This window comes from Salmo salar, chromosome 17, assembly GCF_965601325.2.
Source record: "Salmo salar chromosome 17, fSalSal1, whole genome shotgun sequence".
Classification (NCBI taxonomy): domain Eukaryota; kingdom Metazoa; phylum Chordata; class Actinopteri; order Salmoniformes; family Salmonidae; genus Salmo; species Salmo salar.
In genome coordinates this window covers 74165187-74181069 of record NC_138307.1, presented here as the reverse complement: position 1 = coordinate 74181069, position 15883 = coordinate 74165187, and the positions used below count along the sequence as shown (strand labels likewise).

General features: G+C 41.6%; 1 protein-coding gene across 3 annotated transcripts in view; it reads left to right on the top strand.

Annotated features, from left to right (window-relative positions):
• Window positions 1-12822, top strand: part of LOC123728268 (GTPase IMAP family member 5) — a 33056-nt gene extending 20234 nt beyond the window's left edge. For all 3 annotated transcript variants that reach the window (XR_014381222.1, XM_045700141.2, XM_045700144.2), the window contains one exon: window positions 11509-12822. Coding sequence is in view for 1 of the 3 variants with exons in the window: in XM_045700141.2 (XP_045556097.1) it covers window positions 11509-12230 (722 nt within the window). In the remaining 2 variants the exon portion in view is untranslated. The remainder of the gene's footprint in view (window positions 1-11508) is intronic.
• Window positions 12823-15883: the final 3061 nt, after the last annotated feature.

The window sequence follows — 15883 nt, the reverse complement described above, 5'->3', positions numbered from 1 at the left end:
GTAGTCTGCCACACTACGGGAGTCTTGATGTAGTTGGAACAGCTTACAAGCAGCCTCTCTCCTGGACAATGGAGACTCAAACACTTTTCGTACCTCTGTCACAAACTCCTCCAGACTGAGGCAAACGGTGGACTGTTGCTCCCAGTCTATGTGATCAAAGCAATCCTGAAGCGTGGAAACAGATTGGTCGGACCAGCATTGAACAGACCTGAGCACGGGCGTTTCCTGTTTTAGTTTCTGTCTATAGGCTGGGAGAAACAAAATGGAGTCCTTGTCAGATTTGCCGAAAGGAGGGCGAAGGAGGGGTTTGTATGCGTCGCAGAAATTAGAGTAGCAATGGTCCAGGGTTTTACCAGCCCGGGTCGCGCATTCGATATGCTGATAACATTTAAGGAGCCTTGTTTTTAGATTAGCCTTGTTAAAATCCCCAGCTACAATAAATGCAGCCTCAGGATATGTGGTTTCCAGTTTACATAGAGTCCAATGAAGTTCTTTCAGGGCCGTCGAGGTGTCTGCTTGGGGGGGATATATACGACTGTGATTATAATCGAAGAGAATTCTCTTGGTAGATAATGCAGCGGCATTTGATCGTAAGGAATTTTCTAGGTCAGGTGAACAAAAGGACTTGAGTTCCTGTATGTTGTTATGATCACACCACGACTCGTTAATCATAAGGCATACAACCCCGCCCTTCTTCTTACCAGAGAGATGTTTGTTTCTGTCGGTGCGATGCATGAAGAAACCGGGTGGCTGTACCGACTCTGATAACATATCCCGAGTGAGCCATGTTTCCGTGAAACAAAGAATGTTACAATCTCTGATGTCTCTCTGGAAGGCAACCCTTGCTCGAATTTCATCTACCTTGTTGTCAAGAGACTGGACATTGGCGAGTAGTATACTCGGGAGCGGTAGACGATGTGCCCGTCTACGGAGCCTGACCAGAAGACCGCTCCGTCTGCCCCTTCTGCGGCGCCGTTGTTTTGGGTCGCCTACGGGGATCCAATCCATTGTCCTGGGTGGTGGTCCAAACAGAGGATCCGCTTCGGGAAGTCATATTCCTGGTCGTAATGTTGGTAAGTTGACGTTGCTCTTATATCCAAAAGTTCTTCCTGGCTGTATGCAATAAGACTTAAGATTTCCTGGGGTAACAGTGTAAGAAATAATACGTAAAAAAACAAAATACTGCATAGTTTCCTAAGAACGCGAAGCGTGCAGTAATATCTAACAAGTAATCTAACAATTCCCCGACAACTACCTAACACACAAATCTAAAGGGGTGAATGAGAATATGTACATATAAGTATATGGATGAGCAATGGCCGAGCGGCATAGGCAAGGTACAATAGATACAGTATATTTAAAATACAGTATATACACATGTGATATGAGGAATGTAAGATATGTAAACATTATTAAAGTGGCATTATTTAGAGTGGCATTGTATAAAGTGACTAGTGATCCATTTATTAAAGTGGCCAGTGATTAGGTCTCAATGTAGGCAGCAGCCTCTCTGAGTTGGTGATTGCTGTTTAGCAGTCTAATGGTCCCAGCTTTGATGCACCTGTACTGACCTCGCCTTCTGGATGATAGTGGGGTGAACAGGCAGTGGCTCGCTTGGTTGATGTCCTTGATGATCTTTTTGGCCTTCCTATGGCATCGGGTGTTGTAGGTGTCCAGGAGGGCGGGAAGTTTGCCCCCGGTAATGCTTTGGGAAGACCGCACCACCCTCTGGAGAGGTTTGCGGTTGTGGGCGGTGCAGTTTCCGTACCAGGCGGTGATACAGCCTGACAGGATGCTCTCGATTGTGCTTCTGTAAAAGTTTGTCAGAGTTTTGGGTGACAAGCCAAATTTCTTCAGCCTCCTGAGGTTGAAGAGGCTCTGTTGCACCTTCTTCACCACACTGTTTGTGTGGGTGGACCATTTCAGTTTGTCTGTGATGTGTACACCGAGAAACAAAAAACGTTCCACCTTCTCCACTGCTGTTCCTTCGATGTGGAAATGGGGGAGTGCTCCCTCTTCTGTTTCCTGAAGTCCACGATCATCTCCTTTATTTTGTTGATGTTGAGTGAGATGTTGTTTTCCTGACACCACACTCCGAGTGCCCTCACCTCCTCCCTGTAGGCTGTCTCGTCATTGTTGGTAATCAAGCCCACTACTGTTGTGTCGTCTGCAAACTTGATGATTGAGTTGGAGGTGTGCATGGCCACTCAGTCGTGGGTGAACAGGGAGTACAGGAGGGGGCTGAGCACGCACCCTTGTGGGGCCCCAGTGTTGAGTGTCAGCGAAGTGGAGATCTTGTTTCCTACCTTCACCACCTGGGGGGCGGCCCGTCAGAAAGTCCAGGACCCAAATGCACAGGGCAGGGATGAGACCCAGGGCCTCCAGCTTGATGATGAGCTTGGAGGATACTATGGTATTAACCTCTATGTGACCGGCGGGACGAATTCGTCCCACCTACGTAACATCCACTGCCAGCCTGTGGCGCGATTTTCAAAATCTTCAAAATCCTATTACTTCAATTTCTCAAACATATGACTATTTTACAGCCATTTAAAGATAAGACTCTCGTTAATCTAACCACACTGTCCGATTTCAAAAAGGCTTTACAACGAAAGCAAAACATTAGATTATGTCAGCAGAGTACCAAGCCAGAAATAATCAGACACCCATTTTTCAAGCCAGCATATAATGTCACCAAAACCCAGAAGACAGCTAAATGCAGCACTCACCTTTGATGATCTTCATCAGATGACAACCCTAGGACATTATGTTATACAATACATGCATGTTTTGTTCAATCAAGTTCATATTTATATCAAAAACCAGCTTTTTACATTAGCATGTGACGTTCAGAACTAGCATACCCCCCGCAAACTTACGGGGAATTCGCTAACATTTTACTAAATTACTCACGATAAACGTTCACAAAAAGCATAACAATTATTTTAAGAATTATAGATACAGACCTCCTCTATGCACTCGATATGTCCGATTTTAAAATAGCTTTTTGGTGAAAGCACATTTTGCAATATTCTAAGTATATAGCCCAGGCATCACGGGCTCGCTATTTAGACACCCGGCAAGTTTAGCACTCACCATAATCATATTTACTATTATAAAAATGTCATTACCTTTTGTTGTCTTCGTCAGAATGCACACCCAGGACGTCTACTTCAATAACAAATGTTGGTTTGGTCCAAAATAATCCATCGTTATATCCGAATAGCGGCGTTTTGTTCGTGCGTTCCAGACACTATCCGAAATAGTAAAGAAGTGTCGCGCGCTTGGCGCAATTCCTGACAATAAAATTCAAAGTATTCAATTGCCGTACGTCGAAGCATGTCAACCGCTGTTTAAAATCAATTTTTACGTCATTTTTCTCGTAGAAAAGCGGTAAAATTCCGACAGGGAATCTCCTTTTCGGCAAACAGAGGAAAAAATCCCAAAGGCGGGGGCGGTCGGGGTCACGCGCATAAGCTAGTGTCTCTTGATGGGCCACTTGAGAAAGGCGATAATGTGTTTCAGCCTGGGGCTGGAATGACGACATTCTGTTTTTTCCCGGGCTATGAGCGCCTATGGACGACGTGGGAAGTGTCACGTTAGAGCAGAGATCCTTAGTAAATGATAGAGATGGCAAAGAAGTTCCAGAAATGGTCAGACAGGCCACTTCCTGTAAAGGAATCTCTCAGGTTTTGACCTGCCATTTGAGTTCTGTTATACTCACAGACACCATTCAAACAGTTTTAGAAAATTTAGGGTGTTTTCTATCCATATGTAATAAGTATATGCATATTCTAGTTACTGAGTAGGAGTGGTAACCAGATTAAATCGGGTATGTTTTTTATCCAGCCGTGTCAATGCTGCCCCCTAGCCCTAACAGGTTAAATGCTGAGCCGTAGTCAATGAACAGTATTCCTACTTAGGTATTCCTTTTGTCCAGATGGGATAGGGCAGTATGCAGTGTCATGGCGATTGCGTCGTCTGTGGACCTGTTGGGGCGGTATGCAAACTGAAGTGGGTCCTGATTTCCTGTAGACCCTACCACATACGTCTCGTGTCTGAGATGTTGAATTGCGACTCCACTTTGTCCCTGTACTGTCGTTTCGCTTGTTTGATTGCCATGCGAAGGGAATAACTACACTGTTTATATTCAGTCATATTCCCAGTCCTCTTTCCATGTTTAAATGCGGTGGATCGCGCTTTCAGTTTTGCGCGAATGCCACCATCCATCCACGGTATCTGGTTAGGGTAGGTTTTAATAATCACAGTGGGTACAGCATCTCCAATGCACTTCTTTATAAACGCACTCACCGAGTCAGCGTATAGGTCGATGTTGTTCTCTGAGGCTGACTGGAACATATTCCAGTCCGCGTGATCAAAACAATCTTGAAGCATGGCTTCCGATTGGTCGGACCAGCGTTGAATGGTTCTCGTCGGAGCATGATGATGTCGTGGTCGGATTTGCCGAAGGGAATGTACACAGCTGTGACTATAACTGACGAGAATTCTCTTGGTAGGTAAAATGGCTGGCAATTGATTGTAATTCTAGGTCGGGTGAGCAGAATGACTTGAGTTCCTGTATGTTATGATTACACCATGAGTCGTTAATCATGAAGCATACACCCCCGCCCTTCCTCTTCCCAGAGAGGTGTTTATTTCTGTCGGCGCGATGCATGGAGAAGCCCGGTGGCTGAACCGATTCAGACAACATATCCCGAGAGAGCCATGTTTCTGTGAAACAGAGAATGTTACAATCTCTGATCTCTCTCTGGAAGGCAAACCTTGCTCGAATTTCATCTACCTTGTTGTCAAGAGACAAGACATTGGCTAGTAGTATACTCGGGAGCTGTGGGCGATGTGTACGTCTACGGAGCCTGACCAGGTGGCCACTATCAGTTTCACACACATCCATGTGTTTTATGGGAAAAACCATAGCCTATATATCAGGGATGTCCCCCCCCCCCCCCCTTTTGAAAGCCCTCAGTGTAACGGTCGTCGTAAGGAGTGGACCAAAATGCAGCGGGTATATTGATCATCTTCTTTATTTTATTAACCTGTTATGGATAGGGGGCAGTATTTTCACGGCCGGATAAAAAACGTACCCGATTTAATCTGATTATTACTCCTGCCCAGAAACTAGAATATGCATATAATTATTAGCTTTAGATAGAAAACACTCCAAAGTTTCTAAAACTGTCCAGTGTCTGTGAGTATAACAGAGACACAGTCCCGAGACTGTGAGTATAACAGAACTCATTTGGCAGGCCAAAACCTGAGAAGATTCCTTACAGGAAGTGCCGTCTCTGACCATTTCTTGGGCTTCTACACTCTCTTTATTGAAAACTGAGGATCTCTGCTGTAACGTGACACTTCCTACGGCTCCCATAGGCTCTCAGAAGGCGGCAAAAAGCTGAATGATGTCTTTGCAGGCCCTGGCTGAAAAACACTAGCACATTTAGATAGTGGTCGAACAGAGACTGGAGGCGCGTGCACGAGGCGACACCATGTTTTTATTATTTCGTCTTAGAGCGAAAACAACGACTCCCGGTCGGAATATTATCGCTTTTTTTACGAGAAAAATAGCATAAAAATTGATTTTAAACAGCGGTTGACATGCTTCGAAGTACGGTAATGGAATATTTAGAATTTTTTTGTCACGAAACGCGTCGGGCGCGTCACCCTTCGGATAGTGTCTTGAACGCACAAACAAAACGCCGCTATTTGGATATAACTATTGATTATTTTGAACCAAACCAACATTTGTTATTGAAGTAGAAGTCCTGGGAGTGCATTCTGACGAAGAACAGCAAAGGTAATCCAATTTTTCTTATAGTAAATCTTAGTTTGGTGAGGGTCAAACTTGGTGGGTGTCAAAATAGCTAGCCTGTGATGGCGAGCTATCTACTCAGAATATTGCGAAATGTGCTTTCACCGAAAAGCTATTTTAAAATCGGACACCTCGATTGCATAAAGGAGTTCTGTATCTATAATTCTTAAAATAATTGTTATGTTTTTTGTGAACGTTTATCGTGAGTAATTTAGTAAATTCACCGGAAGTGTTCGGTGGGAATGCTAGTTCTGAACGTCACATGCTAATGTAAAAAGCTGTTTTTTGATATAAATATGAACTTGATTGAACAAAACATGCATGTATTGTATAACATAATGTCCTAGGCATGTCATCTGATGAAGATCATCAAAGGTTAGTGCTGCATTTAGCTGTGGTTTTGTTTTTTGTGACATTATATGCTAGCTTGAAAAATGGGTGTCTGATTATTTCTGGCTGGGTACTCTGCTGACATAATCTAATGTTTTGCTTTCGCTGTAAAGCCTTTTTGAAATCGGACAGTGTGGTTAGATAAAGGAGAGTCTTGTCTTTAAAATGGTGTAAAATAGTCATATGTTTGAAAAATTGACGTTTTGGGATTTTTGAGGAATTTGTAATTCGCGCCACGCCTATCATTGGATAGTGGAGCAGGTGTTCCGCTAGCGGAACGTCTAGATGTAAGAGGTTAAAGAAAAACACTTTAAACAAAACAAACGACGAAAACAGTCCCGTAAGGTGCACAGACTATACAGGAAACAACCACCCACAAACACAAGTGAAAAACGAACACACTAAAATATGGCCTCCAATTAGAGACAACGACAACCAGCTGCCTCTAATTGGAGGTCATTGACAAAACTAACATAGAAATAGAAAACTAGAATAAACATAGAAATAGAACATAAATCAAAACCCCGAAACACACAAAACAAACACGCCCTGACCAAACTACAATAACAAATAACCCCTTTTACTGGTCAGGACGTGACACTCAGATCAATTCCTTGTTTTTCTGTCAGTGTTTCAACTTACTGTTGATAGTTACAATAGTAGAATACACAAGGTGCAATTTCAAACTTTGGTTGTGCATCAACAGATTTTCTCTTATGTCAGTCACTGATAGTCAGTCAATTACAGTAACATTTTGTCGTGTCTTTGGCTATGCCGGATTAAGTGATATGACATGCTAACCTATAAAATCCTTTCTCTGTAATTAATATTACCTGATTAAGCTAATCATGTAAATGTAATTAACTAGAAAGTTGGGGCACCACGGAAGAACGTTTATAGAGCCGTTATCTTCCGAATAAACTCTTAAAATACTTAGTAATACTTTACATCGGTAGCAGTCAATATTAACCCTTATCTTATTTTCAGTCTCATAATGAAAGTTGTAAATTCTTGGCTATCTTCACGAACCCTGGCTAACAAGTTGAATCAGCAATACCAAATTGGGTTTAATTATTTATTTACTAAATACCTAATCACACAGAATTACATATACACAGAATACAAATGATGTCATACAGAAAACGTCCTGGTGGACGGCACCTGTATGAAAGCTGGTTACACAAAGGAAAGGGGGTTGGGCTTGAATGAAAGAGCGGGAAGACTTAGGAACGAAGAAACAGCAGCTATGCTATCGTAAATACATTATCTTATGCATTCTAAATTACCGCCCATTTGTAAAAGGAAAATGCAATAAATATTTACTCTGAGCTGCGCTTCGGTAGATTGGTCGTAGATGCTGGCCGGGTTGGCCAACAGATCTTCCTGTCCTCGGAAGAATGTCTCTGGTGGTAAATTGGATACGTGGTGGTATCTTCGTCCGTCTGTTAGACTGGATCTGTCGTCCGTCCTTTCCTAGCCCCCGTCTACAGCGGCCGCTGCTAACTCAACGGCTAGGAAGTATCACTTCTGTAGTGAATAAGCTCAAAGTTCATACCATTCGCCACCAAAGCTCACGCCGAGGTTGGCTTAGTTCTGTACTTGACGTGTGTCCTTCTAACGTAGAGGCTGCAGACCTCACGTACTGGAACAACATGGTTATCTTTTCATCAAAGGCTTATATAGTGGAGAGGGGGAAGGAGGTGTTTCATCGTTTATAACCCCTGTCTCTTCACAGGGGTGGACCACTGATCAAGCTGGGCACTTTCCTTATGAAAACCCAATTCTCTCATTTGGAAGCTAAAATTACATTTAATCTCCTACCAAACAATTTCAATATCAAACATTTCAATTGCATAACAATTCCATGTTACTCTGATAACTAGAGGGTGTATACTTTCTCAGGTACAGTTTATGTCGTCCTGTCATCAGTCATAATGTCTCAGATGACAACCGAACTGACATACATACTCATTACGTTCCAAAGCATATTTCCAACTGGTTTTATTACCAAAATATGGTTCCTTTTCCCCATTTGTTTGATGTTCCCAGACTCTCTATATTTAACACAGGCTATTCAAGTCCTTCAGTAGGGTCAGAGAGGGGAAGGGAGAAAGGTATTTATGGGGGGGGGGGTCATAAACCTTACCCACAGGCCAACGTCATGACAATTTTTATATTACTTAGTTAGTTTAGCAATCTAAACTTATTATCATGGTCGAATTACCCCCCATTTGATTTTGTTAGTCAGTCTCACTCAGATATCATATAAGAAAACTGCCAACAATTCTCTCCACACTATGGCTAAATGTGTAGAATTGCACAAATTTAACAAAAACAATTGAAATGTCTCTTCACTGTCAAGAGGGGGGCCACTAAAATGTTTTGCTCGCTGTGTGTGTGTGTGTGTGTGTGTGTGTGTGTGTGTGTTTGTGTGTGGTTATGGATGTGGGTAAGCAGACCCGCGAGCCACTGCGGCCCCTCATGATGAGATCAGATTTTTGTGGCCTCGTAGTTGTGTAGAAATTATCCAACCATTATGTAGAAATTATGTTAAATAATATTAAACTATATTCATCAATCTGACTCCATTATTATATGAATGCTATAGGCCCATAATCGTATCCAGTTGGTATAGCCAAGGTTGTGGGCCTTGCGTCACCACTTGGAATACTATAAGATGCATGTGTCTAGGTTTATCGTTAAGCAATTATTAAGATGCTAAGGAACAAGGAGCTAATATCTTGCAATCAATGTCCTAGTATTAAATGATTGAGTTAACCTTAGCTCAGACATGCACAGAGACCAAGAATATGAATATTGTGTAATTAACAACTACCAATAGACCTAAGTTATGGGCATATAGTCAATCAAATAATTATTCTGTAAAACGAGGAATGCATTTGCTCAATTAATTAATATAATTTATTTGTCACAAAAGAATTGACACTCAAAACAATTCAAGTGTACATGAAATACATGATACATAACAGAATAACACACAGTAAATTACTATCCCGAATAGGCTAAGACTTAACGTGGTTACCTGTGTCTGATACACACAGGAGCTTGGTAGCAAGTTCTCAAAGTGTGAGCGAGTTCACTGCCCTTTTAACCTACTTCAAGCAGGAGAACACCCCGAACCTGAATTAACATCTCTTAGCACTGTGCTAGGGAAAAATAAAGACAGGTAAACACACCCAGATTCTAATCTGATCCTCTCAATTTGAATGTTCTGACCAGACAGGGATGTGCCTGATAACCAGTCAACCCAACATACAATTTCAATCCACTCACTTTAAAATACATCAACCAGAAAACATACAATGCAATAAGACATCAAAATATGCAGATCTTTACCAGTTCTTGAAACAAACCAAGCACAACAATTTAATTCACACAGTAACATTAATTTAGTCAATTCAAGTTTTCATCAGTCATCACACCTCTCCAGGCTTCAGTGACCCCAAGACTTCTCTTCCCCCAGACTGCCACGGCGAAAGTGTGACTCTCTCCTGTGAGATGCAAATAAAGCCATCCATTCAGACAACGCTAAATTGAATCAACACACTAGGCTGGCATCAGCAAGTCATCTTCTCTCATTCTTTCACTACAGCCTCACCCCCTTCCAAGTTTGCCACCCCTGCTATACATGGTCCATATTATCAGGCAGGTGTGCTATTAGCAATAAGCACTGGATATCATAAGGTGAATGCACCAATTTGTAAGTCGCTCTGGATAAGAGCGTCTGCTAAATGACTAAAATGTAAAATGTAAAATGCATTATCATCTGTAGCACAACTGATACAGCATAATGGCTAAATAAATAGGCAGATTAGCTAGATCCCAAACTTTAAACATGATTAGCAACATATTGATGACTTGAATATCCCCAAAAACTTGTAGGCCTACATGTTACAATTGACCTGTGTTACATTTAGCCATGGTCTCCCCTATGCAGTCACAGCAAATTACGCACTTAACTAAGCTGATGTAATCCGTTTTAGTATAATTAAATGAGGTAGCGATGGAAAGCTGGAATCCCCCTCTTTTTAACACAGGCCATCAAAACTGCTTTCAAAAGTGTTTTTCCCGCGATTGCTTTAAGAAATGTTATGCATTGACTGCTAATTAGAACGCATGGTTCTCTCCCTGTTGCACTCACAACGTGAATGCGTCTCGAAAGGAATATTTATTTCTCAAATGGAACGCACAATGACAAGCTGGCTAGGTAAATAGGTAAATTATTCTACAATGGGGTTGTCTGATTTTGCTGTGTAAGAAGCCTTATATACAGTGGGGTCTGAAATTGACATCCTTGATAAAGATGAGACATAATTATAGTTTAAAAAAAAAACTTTATTTAACTAGGCAAGTCACTTAAGAACAAATTCTTATTTACAATGATGGCCTACGACCTAACCCTACCCCGGCCGACGCTGGGCCAATTGTGCGCAGCCCTATGGGACTCCCAATCACGGGCGGTTGTGACACAGCCTTGAATCGGACCAAGGTCTGTAGTGACGCATCTACCACTGAGATGCAGTGCCTTAGACCGCTGCGCCACTCAGGAGCAATGACTGTATAAAATAAATAATTCAAATACTGAGCTATATTGTATGAAAGAAAATGGGAAATTATATAATTTTATATTAACACAATTTCTCAGAGAAAGCGATTTTGTTTAACAAGTAATAAAAAAAAATCCCCAAAAGGTATGATTCAAAATTATTGACACCTCTAAAGATTCTTGTAAATAAAGTCAAAAGTTTAGTATTTGGTCCCATATTCTTAGCACACAATGACTACATCAAGTTTTTGGCATTTGCAGTTAGTTTTGGTTGTGTTTCAGATTGTTTTGTGCCCAATAGAAATGAATGGTAAATAATGTATTATCATTTTGCTGTTACTTTTATTGTAAATAGGAATATAACATGTTTCTAAACCCCTCTACATTAATGTGGATAATCCTAAACCTCATGATTACGGATAATCCTGAATGCATTGTGAATAATCATTAGTGAGAAAGTTGCAGAGGGTCAAAGATCAAACCCCCAAGACATGCTAACCTCCCCTGTCATTGGTAATGGCGAGAGGTTAGCATGACTTGGGGGTATGATCTTTGACCATCTAACTTTCTCACTCATCATTTTTCACGATTCATTCACAGTGATCCTTAATCATTCATTACACTGCCAAAGTTGATGTAAAGAAGTAACATTTGATGTGAATGGGTCTATATACTGTATGAATTTTATGTAAGATGTAGCCTAAGTTGTACCACTGTTTTATAGATGCGATGGTGCTGGATGAACCGCAGGACAGCCAAGGACCAAGACAGAAGAACCATCAAATCAGCCGCAGCAAAACTTTGAACATTGTGTTACTGGGACAGGCAGGCGCTGGGAAGAGCGCAAGTGGAAACACAATCATGGAGGGAAATCCTGTTTTTAAATCATATCGAAGTTCTGTACCTGTTACAAACAAGTATCAGGCAGAACAGAGGCAGATGTCAGGGACAGATGTGAGGGTCATTGATACCCCAGACTTCTTCTATCACAATGTTGACACACAATCAGACGCACATTTTACAAAATGCAAAGATTACTTGAGTGATGAGTATGTGTGCTTGTTGGTGATTAAAATTGGCAGATTCACGAAGGGTAAGAGAGAGATATTAAACCAGTTGGAAGATGCCTTTGATAGTAAAATCAGAGAGAAAACTATTGTCCTCTTTACTCATGGAGAGGACCTGAAAAATATGAACATAGAGATGTTTATCCAGTCAGACCATCATCTTGAACAGATAGTTGAGCTCTGTGGGAACAGGTACCATGTGTTCAGAAACACTGACCCAGACGGTCATCAGGTGATGGAGCTGATGGAGAAGATCTGCAAAGTTAAAGGCCTTGAGCAGTGTTTCCCAGAGTTAAATGAGGCTGGGAGAAAACAATCTAATAAGACCCAAGACTCCCAACCAAAGGTAAATGAATCTAAAAGTTGCATATTACAGTAACTTTGATTATGTTAACAAAGATGAATTACATGTCACCAATGATTGTTTTAGGTCACTTTTGTGTGTCCTTGTGACTAAAAGCTCCAAGTTTGAATATTTCCAAAGTTTTGTATTGGTGATACATTTTTACTGTGCTGTGTATTATACTGTCTTTCCATTTATTGAATATACATCACCATGCATTTCTAGTGTTGTATAACGCTACTGACAGACATACAGATTTAATTTTCAGGGTTCCGAGGTAAAACAGATTAACATTATCCTGCCAAGATCATTTAAAAAAATGTAATTTCATGTAATGTAATGCATATACTGTAATGCAAATAGGCAAATTTTAATCAATAGCTCAATCTTTACTTGTTTTTTTAAAATGAGGTTTGCTTATCATATGAATTATGCTTTTTGACTACAGGAATTCATTCATATTGACATCTTTAGTCACACAAGAATTCCAGTACATTTATTTACGTAAGTAAATGTGTTAATTCATATTAAGTTGTTTGTTGATGATCAGGTTTGATAACCCTGAGAACTTGGAAGCACTGACCTTGATCTCTACACATAAGCATGCAAATAAAATTATCTGAAAATATACTGTTAATGTTTATGCATTTGCTTTGTGTAATAGCAGCAGTCTTGGAAGCTAAGAAGTAACATTGTCTATATAATAATAATAATAATAATAATAATAATAATAATAATAATGGAGGGGATTCATACAGCGATTTTCCAGGTGCTCCAAATGTTTCTGCTGGGGGAACTGCATCTCACCAACCTTGGTCTAGGAAGGGTTATATTTATATTTATATATTTCAGGGAAAACAAACTCCTTGAACAATTTATTCATCAAATCAATAGAAAATCAAACCACAGGTTTCAGTGCAGTGCTCAGGTTGTGGTGGTGCTCATCCATCTTACATGAGGAGTACCAGCATCTAAATATAAAAAGTACCGGCACCCAAAAAAACCTACCAGCACCTTTTTCAATCCCCTTCAAGCACTGGTTCATGCCATATTCAAATGCTAGTCAGAACTAGGAATCCCTGAAATTTCCGACATGCCAACTGGTTGAATGCGGCACGTGTATAACTACAACCAGTTAGAAAGTTGAGTTTCCTAGTTCAGGTAGTGAGGTCAGTACCGGTGCATCAACGCTGGAACCGAGAGACTGAAAAACACGTATCTCAAGGCCATCAGACTGTTAAACAGCCATCACTAGCCAGCCTCCACCCAGTAACCTGCCCTGAAAATAGTCACTGTCACTAGCCGACTACCACCTGGTTACTCATCACAGCACCTTAGAGGCTGCTGCCCTATGTACATAGACATGAAATCTCTGGTCACTTTAATAATGGAACACTGGTCACTTTAATAATGTTTACATACTGTTTTATCAATTTCATATGTACAGTTGAAGTCGGAAGTTAACATACACTTAGGTTGGAGTCATTAAAACTCATTTTTCAACCAACCAATTTCTTGTTAACAAACTACAGTTTTGGCAAGTCGGTTAGGACATCTACTTTGTCCATGACACAAGTAATTTTTCAAACAATTGTTTACAGACAGATTATTTAACTTGAACTCACTGTATCACAATTCCAGTGGGTCAGAAGTTTACATACACTAAGTTGACTGTGCCTTTAAACAGCTTGGAAAATTCCAGAAAATGACGTAATGGCTTTAGAAGCTCCTGATAGGCTAATTGACATCATTTGAGTCAATTGGAGGTGTACCTATGGATGAATTTCAAGGCCTACCTTTAAACTCAGTGCCTCTTTGCTTGAAATCATGGGAAAATCAAAATAAATAAATCTGGTTTATCCTTGGGAGCAATTTCCAAACGCCTGAAGGTATCACGTTCATCTGTACAAACAATAGTACGCAAGTATAAACACCATGGGACCACGCAGCCATCACACCGCTCAGGAAAGAGACGCGTTCTTTCTCCTAAAGATGAACATACTTTGTGCCGAAAAGTGCAAATCAATCCCAGAATAACAGCAAAGGACCTTGTGAAGATGCTGGAGGAAACAGGTACAAAAGTATCTATATCCACAGTAAAACGAGTCCTGCTGCAGCAGGGACTGGTGCACTTCACAAAATAGCTGGCATCATGAGGCAGGAAAATTATGTGGATATATTGAAGCAACATCTCAAGACATCAGTCAGGAAGTTAAAGCTTGGTTACAAATGGGTCTTCCAAATGGACAATGGCCCAAAGCATACTTTCAAAGTTGTGGCAAAATGGCTTAAGGACAACAAAGTCAGGGTATTGGAGTGGCCATCACAAAGCCCTGACCTCAATTCCATAGAAAATTTGTGGGCAGAACTGAAAAAGCGTGTGCGAGCAAGGAGGCCTACAAACCTGATTCAGTTACACCAGCTCTGTCAGGAGGAATGGGCCAACATTCACCCAACTTATTGTGGGAAGCTTTTGGAAGGCTACTGAAACATTTGACCCAAGTTAAACAATTTAAAGGCAATGCTACCAAATACTAATTGAGTGTATGTAAACTTCTGACCCACTGGGAATGTGATGAAAGAAATAAAAACTGAAATAAATCATTCTCTCTACTATTATTCTGACATTTCACATTCTTCAAATAAAGTGGTAATCCTAACGGACCTAAAACAGGGAATTTTTACTAGGATTAAATGTCAGGAACTGTCAAAAACTGAGTTTAAATGTATTTGGCTAAGGTGTATGTAAACTGCCAACTTCAACTGTATATTGTCATGGCTTTCGTAAGGATCGGACCAATACGCAGCGTGATCGTAGTTCCACATCTTTCATTAAATAGTGAAACTAATGCTATAAACAATAAACTTGGAATACAAAATAAGAAAGCTGTGACGCAGAGCAGGCATACACTATTCACAAAATGTATCACTCAACTTAAATATGGCCTCCAATTAGAGACAAAGACAACCAGCTGTCTCTAATTGGAGGTCATGCCAAACAAAACTAATCTAGAAATACAAAAACAGACAAACGCCCCCTGTCACGCCCTGACCTACTCTACCATAGAAAATAACAACTACTATGGTCAGGACGTGACAGTACCCCCCCCCAAAGGTGCGGACTCTGACCGCACCTACAAAAAAAATTAAAATAAACAACAACCCCCCCCCCCCCCCCCCCCCCCCCCCCACAAAAAAAACACAACACAAAGGGAGGGTAGGGTGGGTGACAAATGTCTATGGCGGCGGCTCTGGTTCCGGGCGTAGTATCCCCACCGCCCGCTGATCCCTCTGCTTCTGTATGTCCGGAGGAACCAGACCATGCATCATCGTCGGAAGCTTCGGACCGCCAACCGCCGCTGAAGACTCTGGGCTAAAGGCCGCCGCTGAAGGCTCTGGGCTGCAGACTGCCGCTGAAGGCTCTGGGCTGCAGACCGCCGCTGAAGGCTCTGGGCTAGGGATGCGCACTGGAGGTTCGATGCGTGGGACTGGCATAGGTGGCGCCAGACTGGTAACACGCACCTCAGGTTGAGTGCGGGGAGCAGGAACAGGACACCCCGGACTGGGCAGGCGCACTGGAGGCCTGATGTGTGGGACTGGCATAGGAGGCGCCAGACTAGTAACACGCACCTCAGGGCGAGTGCGGGGATCAGGCACAGGACGTACAGGGCTATGGAGGTGCACTGGAG